The sequence below is a fragment of the Melozone crissalis genome, unplaced genomic scaffold, assembly GCF_028551555.1.
Source record: "Melozone crissalis strain CALT ecotype California unplaced genomic scaffold, PUWL_Pcris_2 ptg000008l_1, whole genome shotgun sequence".
NCBI classification, from domain to species: Eukaryota; Metazoa; Chordata; class Aves; order Passeriformes; family Passerellidae; genus Melozone; species Melozone crissalis.
Window position 1 is genome coordinate 11,482,777 of NW_026535786.1, and position 14,340 is coordinate 11,497,116.

At 46.8% G+C, this 14,340-nt stretch overlaps 1 protein-coding gene across 1 annotated transcript; it reads right to left on the bottom strand.

The window, feature by feature from the left end:
- Nucleotides 1-4,001: 4,001 nt before the first annotated feature.
- Nucleotides 4,002-11,843, bottom strand: FOXM1 (forkhead box M1). The gene is made up of 8 exons (XM_054269924.1): nt 11,291-11,843; nt 9,485-9,633; nt 9,055-9,267; nt 8,520-8,648; nt 7,888-7,932; nt 6,864-6,930; nt 6,252-6,433; nt 4,002-5,054 (listed from the first exon to the last, which is right to left on the bottom strand). The coding sequence occupies exons 1-8, from the start codon at nt 11,841-11,843 to the stop codon at nt 4,002-4,004; spliced, it is 2,391 nt and encodes a 796-aa protein (XP_054125899.1).
- Nucleotides 11,844-14,340: the final 2,497 nt, after the last annotated feature.

The window sequence follows — 14,340 nt, forward strand, 5'->3', positions numbered from 1 at the left end:
GAAATTCCAGCTGAAACACAATTCCAGCATGCAAAATAGCTTTGGGCATAGATAAACATGCAGTCTCAGAATTCAGAGTGAAAAACCCCTAAAACATGTAAGCAATCTAAACACGTTGCTTCATGAGAAAGTATAAAGTTGAGATGGAATGGTCTGGCCTGTTGCATAATGATATTATCCAAAACTTTGTCGTTATTAAAATTTACAGAAAAATACATAAAATGTGAAAGAATACAATGCACAAGAAAAGATACCCTACTGGTAGTGATAAACAGTGTTCTATAGAAAATATCAACAATATTAAGAGATTCTTCCCAAGACCAGTGAAGATGAGGTTTTTTTGTCCTGTTGGAAAATTTTTCCATCCATTAAACAGTCAGGGTTCTAATGAGCCAATCTCATATTTGTAACCACAGATGAGTACAGTAAACCTACCTTTTACAAATTGCACAGCAGAGACCCTGTTGGCAGCAGCCTCCTTTACGTGCATGAGAAGGTAATAGAGACCCACAGTAGGCACTGGAGCATAAATCCATGTCTGACTGCAGTTCAATAATAATTTGTGCTGGCTGTTTTCCTTGACTTTATTAAATAACATCATTAGATGTTTCTGGTTTTAAATTTGGTGCATCAAAAAAAAAGCAGATGTGGAGGATAAATAATTCTGATTATATATTTGTATGCAAACAGCTCATCAGTGTGCTCTATATAATGACTTCCCACAGATTTTGAGATGTGGAAGAGAATCTGCTTTGCATAATCTTTTGCCTGTAAACTGTAACTGGGTATTTATTATGCTTATTTTTCCAAGAAGTTTGCAACCGAAACACAAGGACAAATGTGTCATTTGACCTGCATCAGCAGCTCAGATTCATGGTCTTGACGTTCTGAAACTCTGCTTGTTTCAAAGCAAGAAGCCAGTCTGGGATGAGTAGTGAAGCAGGACATTTTCTTCTTAATCTCGGGCAGCTAATACTTTGTTATGCCCTGAATATCTTTTTATCCAGTTGTAGCTCTCACCTCTTCTGGAAAAAGGGGAGTGGGGAGAGAAACTATTTCTGTTCAGGAACCAGCTCACATTTTTCAAGCCTGTAGTTTTTCTCTCTGAGTCTATTGTGCATCTTAAAGAGGAAGCCAGGTGCTTTACTAAAAAAAATAATTTCACCTTTGTTAAGAGCTAGACTGCCTTCTGGGAGAAATGAAGGCCTGGCACCCTCATAAAAAGATTTCTGCAATGTAAAATAGGGTCTCTTTTCTTCCATATGGGGAAGTGATCAAGTTTTTCTGCTACCAGCCAAGCTGCAAAAGTAAAAGGGTGGCAATTGTCCTTGCTTACCTCATCTTAGGGGGCATCCAGTCCTTTGCAGCTGACAAAATATAATGGGAGGAACCCCACTCAACCAGTGAAAGGGAATTACCTTCTCCTTTGGGTCTGTCACACTCCAGGTATCAACCAGAGTTGTCAGAGGAGCAGAGCATCCATAGCACTTGCTGGCTCCCTGTAGATTTGTGTGTCTCAGATCCCTTAACATTTTTATCCTAAATTAATGTTTGCTTTTACAGGCTGGAAGGTGTTAAACAGCTTTTTCTCTTATCAGAATGCAAGGACAGTGCTGGGATGCTCCTACATGTACCCAGAGAAGGCCTGGGAATGCTGTGCAAAGGATGTGAAGAGCTGTGCCCTCCTCCACCAGCTCTTGGGCTGGTGAGAAGACATGAAGTATGGCTCTGCTCTTACTGCAGGAGGGGAGACAGAGGCATCTGGGTCTGACAAGATCACACCTCTACACTATAACCTATAACCCTAATTCTGAGCCTGCAGAGGGACAGGTGATAACTGTCTTTCCTCAAGGAGAGCATCCAGGCAGAGTATCAGGCAAACATAAATGGAGAGAAATAGTCATATTTTGTGATCAAGTCCTCACCAACTGGTGCTTTGAACTACTTTGGCCAAAACACTGGGACATCTCTTCTGGGAGCAAGAGGCAGAATTGCTTATTGTAATTTTTTCCATTGTTCCCTCGATCATCTTTTATGTAATTGGCATTGAGCAGTGCTCTCACTGCAACACATAACAAGAAGGGAAACAAAACTTTGGTACTATTATGTTCAAAATAAAATGTGAGGTGGCCATCAGAGCACCTCAGCTGACAGGGACAGCAGGGGAGCACCTGCCTGGAATTGACACCATGGACAAGAAAATTTCAGTATTTGCTGGAGCCATGATCTTAGTTAGCTGGCTCTCAGCTGTCAGTTATGTGCACACATCCTCTCAGGAGCAAGAAGTGAGATGAAAGGGAGAGAGGATGCCTTGAGAGAGCCAAGCAGAGTGTTAACAGCTGTGTAACATGTACTAGTAGAAAGTGTGCGAAACCAGGCCCTTTCTGCAGCCTTGTAACCCCAGAAGAACTGAAATTATAGCCATTAAACCAAAGTTTGGAAACATTTTATGAGGGCAAATAACCTCTAACAAGTACACAGGAGCACTATGGTTCTGAAAACCACACACATCTAAAACTGGCTTTATGTTTATAGGGGAAGGTAGAAATACTTTCAAGAAATATTTGTTTTGCATTTAGAAGATAAAGAGATTAGTCTGCTGGTGCTGTTGTGATGTTTGTATGCTTCTGACTCAGTCAGGATTTACCCATAAGCAGCAGGAAAAAGTGTGTTTTATGAAGCAGTGGGTTAACTAAACCCAATGTGGTTTGGCCAAAAAGGCCTGAAAACATCCAAATGGTCACTCACTCAGTGATCACAAAACACACAGACGTGAGATAAGAAGAAGGGATTGCTCGTGCCATTGGCCAATCTCAGCAGGCTGCTAGGGGTGGTACAGATAACACTCAGCTGTGTTCCCACAGAAGCTTTATTGAGTATTTGGATACAGGAGTCGTCATTTGTCTGCAAGCAGAAGGATCAGATCTTTGCCATGGCAATTTCTTCCATGACTTAAGTTCTAGAGAACGAGGAGTTGTTCTATTGCACCAAGCAATACATACCTTGTGTTTCTAGAAGTGAATTTTTAGTGGAAATATCAGCATTCCCTTGATGATATTTAAAGGGAATATAATAAATTTTATATTCCCTTTTATATTTTGAACTGCTGACTGTAATGAGGGCAGCTTTAACCATTCAATAGAGGTCCATCTGACTGCAAGTGTCTCTACCTAGTCCTCTAGGTATGTAATAGACCTCTGGAATCAGAAGAGCTATATGGCTTGATCCATGCCCTTCTCCATTCCAGCCTGGGAAAAGGAATCCAAACCAAGATTTTATGCTGCAATCCAGATAACCTGTTTCAGTTTGACTTGGGTCACATATAAACAATTTTTCAGATCTTTGTCCCAGCCACCTTTAGGACAACCTAGACCAATGTATTTTTGAAGTTAAAAAAAAAATAAAATAATTGGGCTTTCAGCTAGGGTAGAAGAATATAAGAGATATGAACATATGGACAACACACTCTAGGTCAAACCCTTACCAGGCCAAATATTCCCATAACCCTACAATAATAAAATTATTATTATTATTATTATAATTAAGGGCTAATTAAAGGAATGTACAGTATTTACAGCCATTAAAACTAGACAGAAGATACTAAGTAATAGGGGATACAAAGTAAAGGGATATTAGGACAGAGCTAGGAGGAGGTTCCCGGGCTCTTTCCTATTGTACTATTGTTTCCTCTGATACCTTGAATAGCAAACGCCATTCAGGGCCTACCTAGATGTTCTCATGATAAGAATTCCTGGAGAGAGGCTATCTCTAGCACAAGCCAGAGAAATTCTATCATCTTATTCCACTCAAAGTCTACAGCATCTTGAAAGCAAGCCCATAGCAGCTGATGGGACTGTTTCCCAGCTTAGCAGGAGCCAATGCTCTCTGCTCCCATGGATGTGGGAACTAGTCAAAAGCAGTTGTCTTGGATTACATGAATGAATCTCAGAAGAGTGGAGTTCTTTCTCTAACATCAGAACAAGTCAAATCCTCAGGCCAGTTCACTTCAGTTCAGGTATGAGCTGAGACCAACTAATATCTGTTCCTAAATTTTCATCCTCAAGACCAGGAAAGCTGATATCCAGAAGGATTTTGCTGAGGCTGTCATTCATGGTGTCCAGGATAAGGCCCTCCATGAGTGACCTGTTTTCAGTGAAGCCAGAGGCTGTCAGTTCAACAGAGGATTGCTTGGAAGTGTCACGAATAAACGCTGGAGAGCTCGTGAGGGGCACGAGGACCATGTCACTGGATTCTGTATTGAGCAGTTCTCGAGGAGAATCAAAGAGAGGGTTTTTAAGGGGTGTGCTATTAAAACCCAGCAAGTCCTGGTTGTCCTGGAGGGGTGTGAATGGCAACTGAAGGGTTTTCACTGGACTGAAGTCCAGCTCATGACTTCCTTTGGCTAAGGAAGCAGACTTCCAGGGATCAAGGGCCTCTAGTGAAGGGGTGGTAGTGGCTGAGACTTTGCTGGGAGTGGAAGAAACGGGCAATTTGACGAAGGCGTCTTTGACTGGCGTTTTAAAGGCCCCCTCTTCTCCCTGTGAGCAGCTGAGCTGTGATATGCTCTCAAGGGGCTGGTTTTCCTGGGGGAAGGGACACTCTGCCCCTAACCGGAAAGGGTCCAAGCCGCTGCTTTCTGGCAGAACAAGGACAGGCTCTTCTGAACAAGGCAGTGCTAGGCGTTGCTTCCTTCTGGACCTGCCCGCTTCCCGCCTTTCCCTCCTCTTTATAACCAAAGAGTCAGAAACTGCCTTAGGTGGGGACTTGAGCGCGGTGAACTGTTTCCTCTCCTTTGTGGATGAGTCTGGGAAGAACAAGCTTGGCTCTTCCTTGACTGTTACACTTGAGGCAAATGGGGACAGCCAGGGATCCAGCTGAGAGCCTTCTTCCTCCTTCACACAGGCACCTTCTGGGAAAGAAGACAACTCCTCACCAGGCTGGGAGGTGTTCTCCTGTATGGAGTGGGTTGGGGAGAATAAACCTGCATCACATTGAGCTTCCTCCTTGACAGCAGCTGGGGGTAAACAGGGAGACTCTTCTGCAGACAGTGACATCTACAGTGAAACACAGGTGACATGCAGTCAGTGAGCAAGGATCTCAGCTACCCAAAAATCCAAATAACAGGGGAAAGAAAAGAAAAAGACTGGCATTTAAGGTCAGCAGAGAAGGTAAGAGAAAGATATTCAGAAAGCAGTAATTATAACAGGCTGAGATTGATCTCTGTGAAGTTGATAGAAAGAAGCCTAAGGATCACATGGGAAGGATTCTAGCTAAGTGACAAAATCATACCCTTCAGAGCACTCCTGCTCTGAGGAACTTCTGAGAGTACAGGCAGAAGGAGAGCTGAATATTTCTGGAAAAAATATAACCCCTTTGATTTTTTCTTACATTATCTAAATGGGAATAACAAAATGAATGAGGACAGCCTTCCCAGAAACCAAGGAAAAGGAAGAAAAAAAATGAGGTTATCAAAAGAAAAAGAGCACAGGAGAAAGATAAATCATAGCTGGAGAGAACATAAAGCAGCAGGCATACAAAGGAAAATAGGATTATGGTTAGACAGGATGGAAGAAGCTAAAGCTTTACAATGTCTAATTATTCAAGAGCAGTCAGTGAATGCCAAGAAAAAGATCTGTTTAATAGCTGGTTTTTTTGAGCCCAGAATAACTGTCAACTCCACAGAATTAGCAAACAGCAGATACGGAAATCCTCTGGGAAGAGACTCCATGAAATAAATACCCATTCAGAAGCTCCTCATTGTTACTTGTCTATAGAGCTATCAAAAATATGAATGTTTTAGGATCAGAACAAAGCCATTCCTCCCATTCTTCTTTCTTCACATCCCGGCAGTAAAGAAAAATTGTCTTGACCAAGCCATAGAGCCCCTTCCTCTAGTGAATTAGAGAAACATCCTTGGAGCAAATAAACTAGCAGGTAGTAGTCAGCCTAGAGACAGTAAAGGATAGCAAGTATTATCACTAGTTAGTTCCTTGATAGGAGCTTGGAGTTTTAGAGCACCTAAGTAAAGATGCACAAAGGAACCATATGAAGAAAAGGTTCATTGAAGGCAAGAGATATAAAAAAAAAATAAGCAAAAAATCCAAACAAACTCACCCCTTATTAAAAAAATAATCCCCACACCTTCCTTAGCCCCCTGCTGGCACCCCTTAAAAAAAAAAGAAAAAAAAACAGGAAAAAAAAAACCCCCACACTAACCCCCCTGAAAACTCCTTGAAAAGCAAGAGACCAACCTTTGGAGTAATGCACACACGCTTATTGCTCTGCAAAGTCTCCGAGCTGTTAAGGGATGCTCCCTGTGCCATGGACAGAGGAACCTTCACAGAAGGCTGCAAGACAAGAGGCTGACTCAAAGGAAACTGGATTGGAACCAGGTATGAGTTGACACGAGGAAGCAAAGGCTTCATCTTTCGGCCTGGAAGGGAAAAGAAGGGACTCACTTTTGCCTGCTCTCCACTGCTACCTCTTGAAACCCAGGCACCTTACAGAGAGTCCTTCTAGACATCCCAAAAGAAACATTTGATCAGATCACTTGCCTTCTCTGCTAATTTTAAAGATACAAATACTAAGCCAGAAGCCTCATGGACAAGAAAATAACCTTTCATGCAGATCCTACCCCTCAAGTTTGGGCTCTCATCCCATTTGAGTGCCCAATGCCCACCATCTCACCATCACATCCCTTCAGACACAACACCACTGCTTTCTATTTCAAACCTGGCAGTAAGGAGCATAAAAGCTGGCAAACAGGGATAACACACTCCACTTGTATTCCTAAAGAAATCTGGGGGAATGCCCCAGATTTATTGGATTGATTCTCTTTGGCCTAGACTGCTGGGGACACTTACGTGAATTCTGGGGTTCAGTTTTGCTTCCCATGTTCTTCAGAGGATCTGGAAGACGATTCTTTTGTTGCTGCAGTCATTGTGAGATAAGTAAGAGGAGAAGGAGAAAAGAGAGAGATTAAAAGAAAAGAATCCACATTTATTCTGCTGCCTCACTGAGAACTGTGAAACCAGAGCTCTGTGCTAGACTAATGCAAAGAGAGCAGCTGTTAGCACCCAGCACTCAGGCTGGCTCTAGGTCTGTGCCACTTGCTGCTTTGCAGCCATGCCCTCCCAAAGCCAGCTGCCCACCAAAAGCTGTGCAGGAAAAGAGACAACATGACAGAGCTGCTCCAGCTGCACCCTCTACTGCAGAAGTGAGCTGGTTTCGGCACCCTCAGAGCCCGAGGAACAATTAATAGGATGGCTTTATTGTATATTGGATGTCCATACAAACCATAGACCAGATAGGTGCTCAAATGGAATAGCAGAGGCAACAATGGGATCAGAATTCTGAGCAGATGGAAAGAAGGCCAAGGTTGTAGCCGTGACAGAAAAGTGTTTGACTGGATGTTTACAAATTCTTCACTGTTAAAACAGGTGAATGAGAGAGCAACAGCAAGCAGATTCCTCCTTCCAAGAGTCACTCACAATGCAGTGGATTCCAAAATGAAAAAAGAACACAGAGAGATCCTATTCTCTCTGGATTTGAGCTCCAGAACATATTGGAACTGTTGCCATGGAGATGATTTTACCAGAAATCTATTTGGGTTTGTTCACTGAAGCCTACTGGTGTCCATTGCAGCCTACTGCAGCAGTAGACTTCCAAGTTGCTCAAAGCTGTCCAGCTTTACCAGCTCGAGAGACTGTACCACCTGAAGGCAGTCAAACATTGGCTAGACTCCTCTCCCCACAAAGGGTAAGCATGGAGCTGTATGAGTGGATGCAGCAGTGACCCAGTCCCCTCCCCAAGCCTGTTGTCCCTTCCTTCAGTGACTGGCAAGAAGAGAATGGAAGATCAAGCCCCAAGCCAGATGGTAATTCTTACTGATTCAGAGTACTCAGGCGATGTTGGCGACCCCAAGTCCAGCGGCTGGTGGCAGAAGGTATTGAGCAGGAAAAAAATTTAAGATGAAGTTATCAACCAACGAGGGAGACAAATGGGACATTTTAAACCGGTACAATCTGATCAAACAAAAGTTAATTCTACCCACCCACTGCAGAAAATACAAGAGTGTAACACACCTATACTAGTCTCCAAAGCTCTATTCCCCTAACAAAATCCTCCTAAAATATCTATTCGGGCTAGGACACTTCCATCCTGTGACTGACTTATCAAACAGCATAGGAACACCTGGTTGGCCTCAGCGGAAATCTTCTCATTAGCAATTTAAATCAGGCCCATGGTAAGAAGTTGAACGACCTGACTATTATATTTGGCACAGCACATGAAGAATAAACACATCCCACAGAAGCTCCAGATCAAAAGCACAGCCACAGCACCTTTTCTTTCAAATGCAGAGCTTGTCTATTTGTTAAGTCAAGTGACTGAATCCAGCTTCTACAAAGAGGCTGATGTCAAAGCAGCTTGACCTTACAATTAAAATAACGTGCATCAGGCTATTGTGGCATTTAGAAACTGGATAGCCTGTCCTATTTTCTTTGCATGAGGCAACTCACCTTAAATACCTGGTCCAATGTTAGGCAGCGGTTTGCATCAGGGTGAATAGTCCAGAAGGAGATTTTACCATTAGCAGATGTCTCACGGACAAACATATCATGAAGGGACAGGTTGTGCCGGATGGAGTTCTGTGGAGAAAGGAGAGAGGGGGAGGTTGAAAAGCAGTAGTTTTGTTATCAGCACAGCAAGGCCTACCTCAAACCCCCCAGCAGAGGGATTACATTCCAAAGTGCAGACAACACCAAACTTTCATGTTCACAGCATACCCAGCCAACCCTGTCTTCAGTCTCTTATTCTATCTACTCTTGAGATCCCTATTCTCACTCCAGTGATCAAACATCCCATCATCTTGTTTAAGTAGCATGAGGCAAGAGATACAAGAAGTGGTACAGTGAACATCTGGAGTGAGAGTGTATTTGGGGTGGAATGTTTAAATGAGCTTCCATCTTGCTTTGCAGGCTGGGGGACAACTTTTCATTTTGATCCAGAAGGCATGTAACATCACCCACAGCAACTTGAGGGCCTGCTTGTTACCTTCCAACCTGGCTTAGCTACATGTTTAAAATAAGGGAAATGATCCTCAATCCAGGTATAGATGTCCTTCAGGGTCATGCGCTTCTTCTCCGTGCTGTTGATGGCAAACTGGATCATGGCCATGTAGGAGTAAGGAGGTCGTTCTGACACCGAATCCTGCCATGAGGAGGACTCAGCAGCAGTAGGAACAGCAGCAGCAGCTTCCTCTTCGGTCTGAAAGACAGAAGGGGTGATACATGAATGTTCATGAAGCTGACAAGAAGGCCCGTGGAACAGCCCTGGATCCTCTGGGTTCTGCTATTCATGTCAGTAAAGGTCAAACTCAGGTTACTTAGAGATAGCAATGCTTAATTCCTGCAAGTATTCTGATCCATGTAGATTACTGCCTTACCAAAAGCTTTAGCACATGCTCTTGTATTCTCCTACTTACCTTGACTCTTTCCCGCAGAGGCACCTGATTCTCTTTCTCTGTGTCCTCCTTCACAGAAGAGGGATTTAGCCCATCGGATCTCATCTTCCCCAGCCACTGGATGTTGGTGAGGCTGTTGTCCAACACAGAGCTCATTGTCTCGCCACTGCCTGTTGGGATAACAAGCCCACGTAACAATCACACAATAATTTAGGTTGAAAGAGTCCTCCAAGACCATCAAGTCCAACCTGTGACCAAACACCACCTTATCAACAAGACCATGGCACTGACTGCAGCATCCAGTTGTTTCTTGAACACCTCTAGGGATGGTGACTCCAAACCTCCCTGCACAGTCTGTTCCAATGCTTGACAACCCTTTCAGGGAAGAAATTCTTCAGGATGTCCAATCTGAACTTTCCTTGGCACAGCTTAAGGCTTTGCCCTTTTGTCCTGTCATTTGTGGTCTAGGAGAAGAAGGCAACCCCCACTGCTCTACAGCCTCCTTTCAGGCAGTGGTAGAGGATGATAAGGTCCCCCTGAGCCTCCTTTTCTCCAGGCTGAACACCCCCAGCACCCTCAGCTCTTCCTCATCAGACCTGTGCTCCAGACCTTTCACCAGCTCTGTTGTCCTTCTCTGGACTTGCTCCAGCACCTCCATGTCTTTCCTGACATGAGTGACCCAAAACTGAAAACAGAACTCAAGGTGTGGCCTCACCAGTGCCAAGTACAGGGGGACAATCTCTGCCCTGGTCCTGCTGGACACACTATTGCTGGTACAGGCCAGGTGCCATTGGCCTTCTTGGCCACCTGTGCACAGCTGGCTCATGTTCAGCTGCTGTCGACCAGTACCCCCAGGTCTTTTCCTGCTGGGCAGTTTTCCAGACACTCTTCCCCCAGCTTGTAACACTGCCTGGGGTTGTTGCAATGCAACTGCAGGACCTGGTACCTGGTCTTATTGAACGTCACGCAATTGGCCTTGACCCATGGATCCAGCCGGTCCAGGTCCCTCTGCAGAGCCCTCCTGCCCTCCAGCAGATCCACACTCCCACCCAGCTCAGTGTCATCTGTGAATTTACTGAGGATGCCCTCGACCCCCTGATCCAGATCACTGATATCCAGAGGGAACAGGACTGGCCCCAGCCCTGGGGAACCCCACCAGAGACTGGTCACCAGTCAAATGCAGCACTGTTGAGCACCACTCTCTGGGCCCAGACATCCAGCCAGTTTTAACCCAGTGAAGAGTGAACCTGACCAAGCCAGGGGCTGCCAGCTTTTCCAGAATTATGCTGTGGGAGACAGTGCCAAAGGCTTTACTCAAGCCCAGGTAGGCTACAGCCTTCCCCTCGTCATAACCCTGCTTTCCCACAAGTAACCCAGCTACGCCCTCATCTCAGCTGTCAAAAGGAAGGCACCAGTCACACTGTAAAAGATGGTATTGCAACTCTAATATTGTGGAAGGAATTCACCTCGAATTCCTGATTTCATGTGTAGTTGACCAATTTCTGAAAAGAGCTACAGCCTAAAGAACACTTAAACCAGACTACTGTCAACCGAAACAGGACAATGTTGATCTAGTACTTCAAGAAATAGAAAGCACAAAACTTAAGTCAGAAGCTCAGATGTCTTCCACCCAAAAAATGTCCACTGTAATCCTTCAGATTTCACTACATATGCAAAGCTATGTAGATTATTAGAATCCAATCCACAGGTATTTTGTAATTAACAAAATAATAATTACTGCAAACCAAGATGGAAGTGCTGCACTCCTTGGCCCATTTCACATCTCTTCGTCTGCCAAGGCAAAAAAAACAGGTAAAGGCTACATACTGTTGGTCTCCTGCTCCTGTCCAACCACAGGATCAACTCCTGAATGCCAGAGCGCTGTACTGCCTGCAAGACCAGGTGTCTGTGCAACATTCTTCTCTCTTTCTTGGCTAACTGCAGCCTTGATGGCTGCACTGGCTTTCTTCTCTGAGGGGAGGTGCTGCGATGGTGCTGGACCAGCTGAGCGGGATGTGCCCCCACTGCTAATGAGAATGAACTTGTTGGGTCCATTGTTGCCACACTCTTTTCCTTTTGCTGTCAATGCCTCTATGATGCTCTGGATATCAGCATTTGTAGGAATGGCCACCACCTGGGTGTTGGGCATTGTAGGGTGGTCAATTATCTTTATTCCTGCTGGGAATTTCTGCAGGCCACAGTCCCTTTTGTCTCTGGGTTGTCTGCTGTGCTGGTCTTCCTGTCTGTGCTCCTGCTTAGGAGCCTTTTCTGGCTCCTGACCTCTGTTCTCATCTCTCGCTGAAGTACTGGATTCATCGTTCTGTGGGAGGGTCAGTTTTCGTCTTTTGAGAATTAAGGGCCTGCGAGGGCTGGTCCTCATTATTGGTCTATACTGTCACTCTCCATTGAAAGGGAGAGGAACAAATCCTGCAAAACAAAAGGTACAACATAAAGGCTGCAGCAAATCATCTCAAGACCTCCCACAGAGCACACATTCTCAGCAGTTGCTACAAAGCTAGAAACACAAAAGGGAAATTAAAATTGAAAGCATTTAGTAAGGCTGATAAGGCTATTAAAAAAATCATTCTGTACCTCCCTAACCCACACGTTGTGTAAGCAGGATGGGAGAGAGATGTGCAGAGTAGATAACTTGCATCACAAAGTACATTATAATGAGCAAAGTGTGTATGTGCTTTACAGAAAGACTTAGCTATAATGTGACCAGCGTCAGCCAGCAAGCTGGAGGGGAGGTAGAATATAGAAATAGCAGTGTTGATCCTTACAGTTGATTGCTCTGAGCAGCAGATTACACAACCTGCATGAAAAGGGAACTTGCAGATAGTTTAAGACCTGGGAAGCAGAGATTACCCTGAACACTACAAAGGCACAGAATAAATGTGTAAGGTATGCACACAATAAATGCAGCAAAAGTAAGATGCTTAAAGATAGACACCAAGTAAATGTGCTGCTAATTAATTTCATAGATTTATTCAGAACCACGTAAATTCATCATTGATCAGCAATTTAGATTGATCACAATTTAGATGCCAAACTTTTGGATAAGAGGTGGTTTAGACTATAAAGCTGGAAGCAGAGGAAATAAAATTCAGAGATACTGCTTCCAGGGTAAGTTGCTGTGAGAATACTGCTAATAATGCCATCAGGAATTCGGTACAGTCTGTGCTTTTCTGCAAACTATACCTGAACAACATATAAATGGTACTTATTGTTTATCATTAGAGATGGCAAGCAGAATAGAAACAAATGACAAGAAAAAAGAGGCCTTTTGCATTGGTAGATTCGACGGGGTCAGCAGGTAAACGAGCAAATTCTCAGTACGAATCCCCCACATTGATACAAAGCAGAGTCCAGCAGATAAGAAGCTAAGCTGAGCTGATGCCCTGCGCACAGGGAGCAGCCAGCCCGGCGATCATTCCACGCGGGTTCTGGCAGCCGGCACAAGCATGGCCCTCTGCGATCTGCTCCACCCCCTTAAGGAGAGGCAGCGCCGAAGGAAGAGCCCTGCGCCAGCCTCCCGCAGGCTGCGTTCCCGCGAGCAGGAACAGGAGCGCGTCACTTCCCAGGGAGGCCCCGATCTGCTACCCCCGCAGGGGCCCGGGGCACCGCTGTGTGCGCGCTGCCCGAGGGCGGACGGAGGGCAGCGCCAAAGCGCTCCCAGCTCCTGCTTCCCCCGCTGCAGCCCCTGCGCTGCCGCCCCGGCCAGCGGGTTTACCTGCTCCCGCGGGGCCTGCCGCCCCGGCCGGGCCCAGGCTGCCCTCTCCCGCCCGCGCGGTGGCCTTAGCGCGGCCCGCCGAGGGGTGCCGACCCTTGCCAGGGTCCCCGGAGGATGGCGGCGGGCTGCGGTCGGGACTCACCAGCTGCCGGGCCGGGGCAGGGCCGATGCAGGGCTGTGGCGGCGGCCCCGGCGCTCCCGGCGCGGCCTCGGTTTGAATTTGGCGCCCGGCGCGGCGCTGGCCCTGTCACGTGCCGGCCTGCGCCAGTGAGCGGCGGCGGGGGCGGGGCCGGCCGGGCCGGGCCAATCGGCGCGCAGGGGGCGTGGCCGCGGCGGGCCGGGCCAATCGGCGGCGGCGGCGGGGGATACGGATGTGCGGGCGGGACAGAGCCCGGGCCGCCGCCGCTGCCGCATCGATCGCGTTGTCCAGCTCGGCCCTGTCCCCGGCCGGCCGCTGCGGACCCGGCTGGGGTAGTGCCGGCAGCTTCCTTCAACCATGCTGCCCTCGGCTGGGAGCCCCGCCGGGCCGCCGGCAGCGCGCTGACTCCCGGTGAAGAGCTGCGGGGTATTACTGTTTAACGAGTGTGTCACGGCTGCAGCGGGCTGGCGGGGCCCGCAGCACCCCCTGAGCACGCCGCACTTCGGTAAGCGGTCAGGCTGTTGCAATCTCATACATTGCTCAGGAAATGTTATCAAGTTTCCTTGTGCGTGCTGATCTACGGTAAGTCAGGCTGGGCGAGTACGAGCCAGCTGTGGCCAAGAAGGCCGGGGGCACATGGCCTGTATCAGCAATAGCGTGGCAGCGGGACCGGACAGGGATTGTTCCTCTCTCCTCCGCACTGCTGGGGCACTCACCGTGCCGTGTCCTGTTCCGGGCCCCTCACATCAGGAACGACAGTCAGGTGCTGGAGTGGGTCCTGAGAAGGACAGCAGAGCTGGTCTGGAGCACAAGTCCCATGAGGAGCAGCTGGGGGTGTTCGGCCTGGAGAAAAGGAGGCTCAGGGGCACCTTATTGCTCTCTACAGCTGCCTGAGAGGAGGCTGTGGCCAGATGGGGATTGGCCTTTCCTCCCAGACACCCGTGATGGAACAAGAGAAAATCATCCTAAGCTGCACCAGGGGAAGCTTAAGTTGGGCATTAGGAA

Coding starts and splice junctions, on each gene's coding strand:
- FOXM1 (XM_054269924.1), bottom strand. CDS start 11,843: ATGAGGACCAGCCCTCGCAGGCCCTTAATTCTCAAAAGACGAAAACTG. Junction 6,434..6,863: donor AACTGAACCCCAGAATTCAC/GTAAGTGTCCCC, acceptor TTTCCCTTCCAG/GCCGAAAGATGAAGCCTTTG. Junction 5,055..6,251: donor GTGTGTGCATTACTCCAAAG/GTTGGTCTCTTG, acceptor GTTTCACTGTAG/ATGTCACTGTCTGCAGAAGA.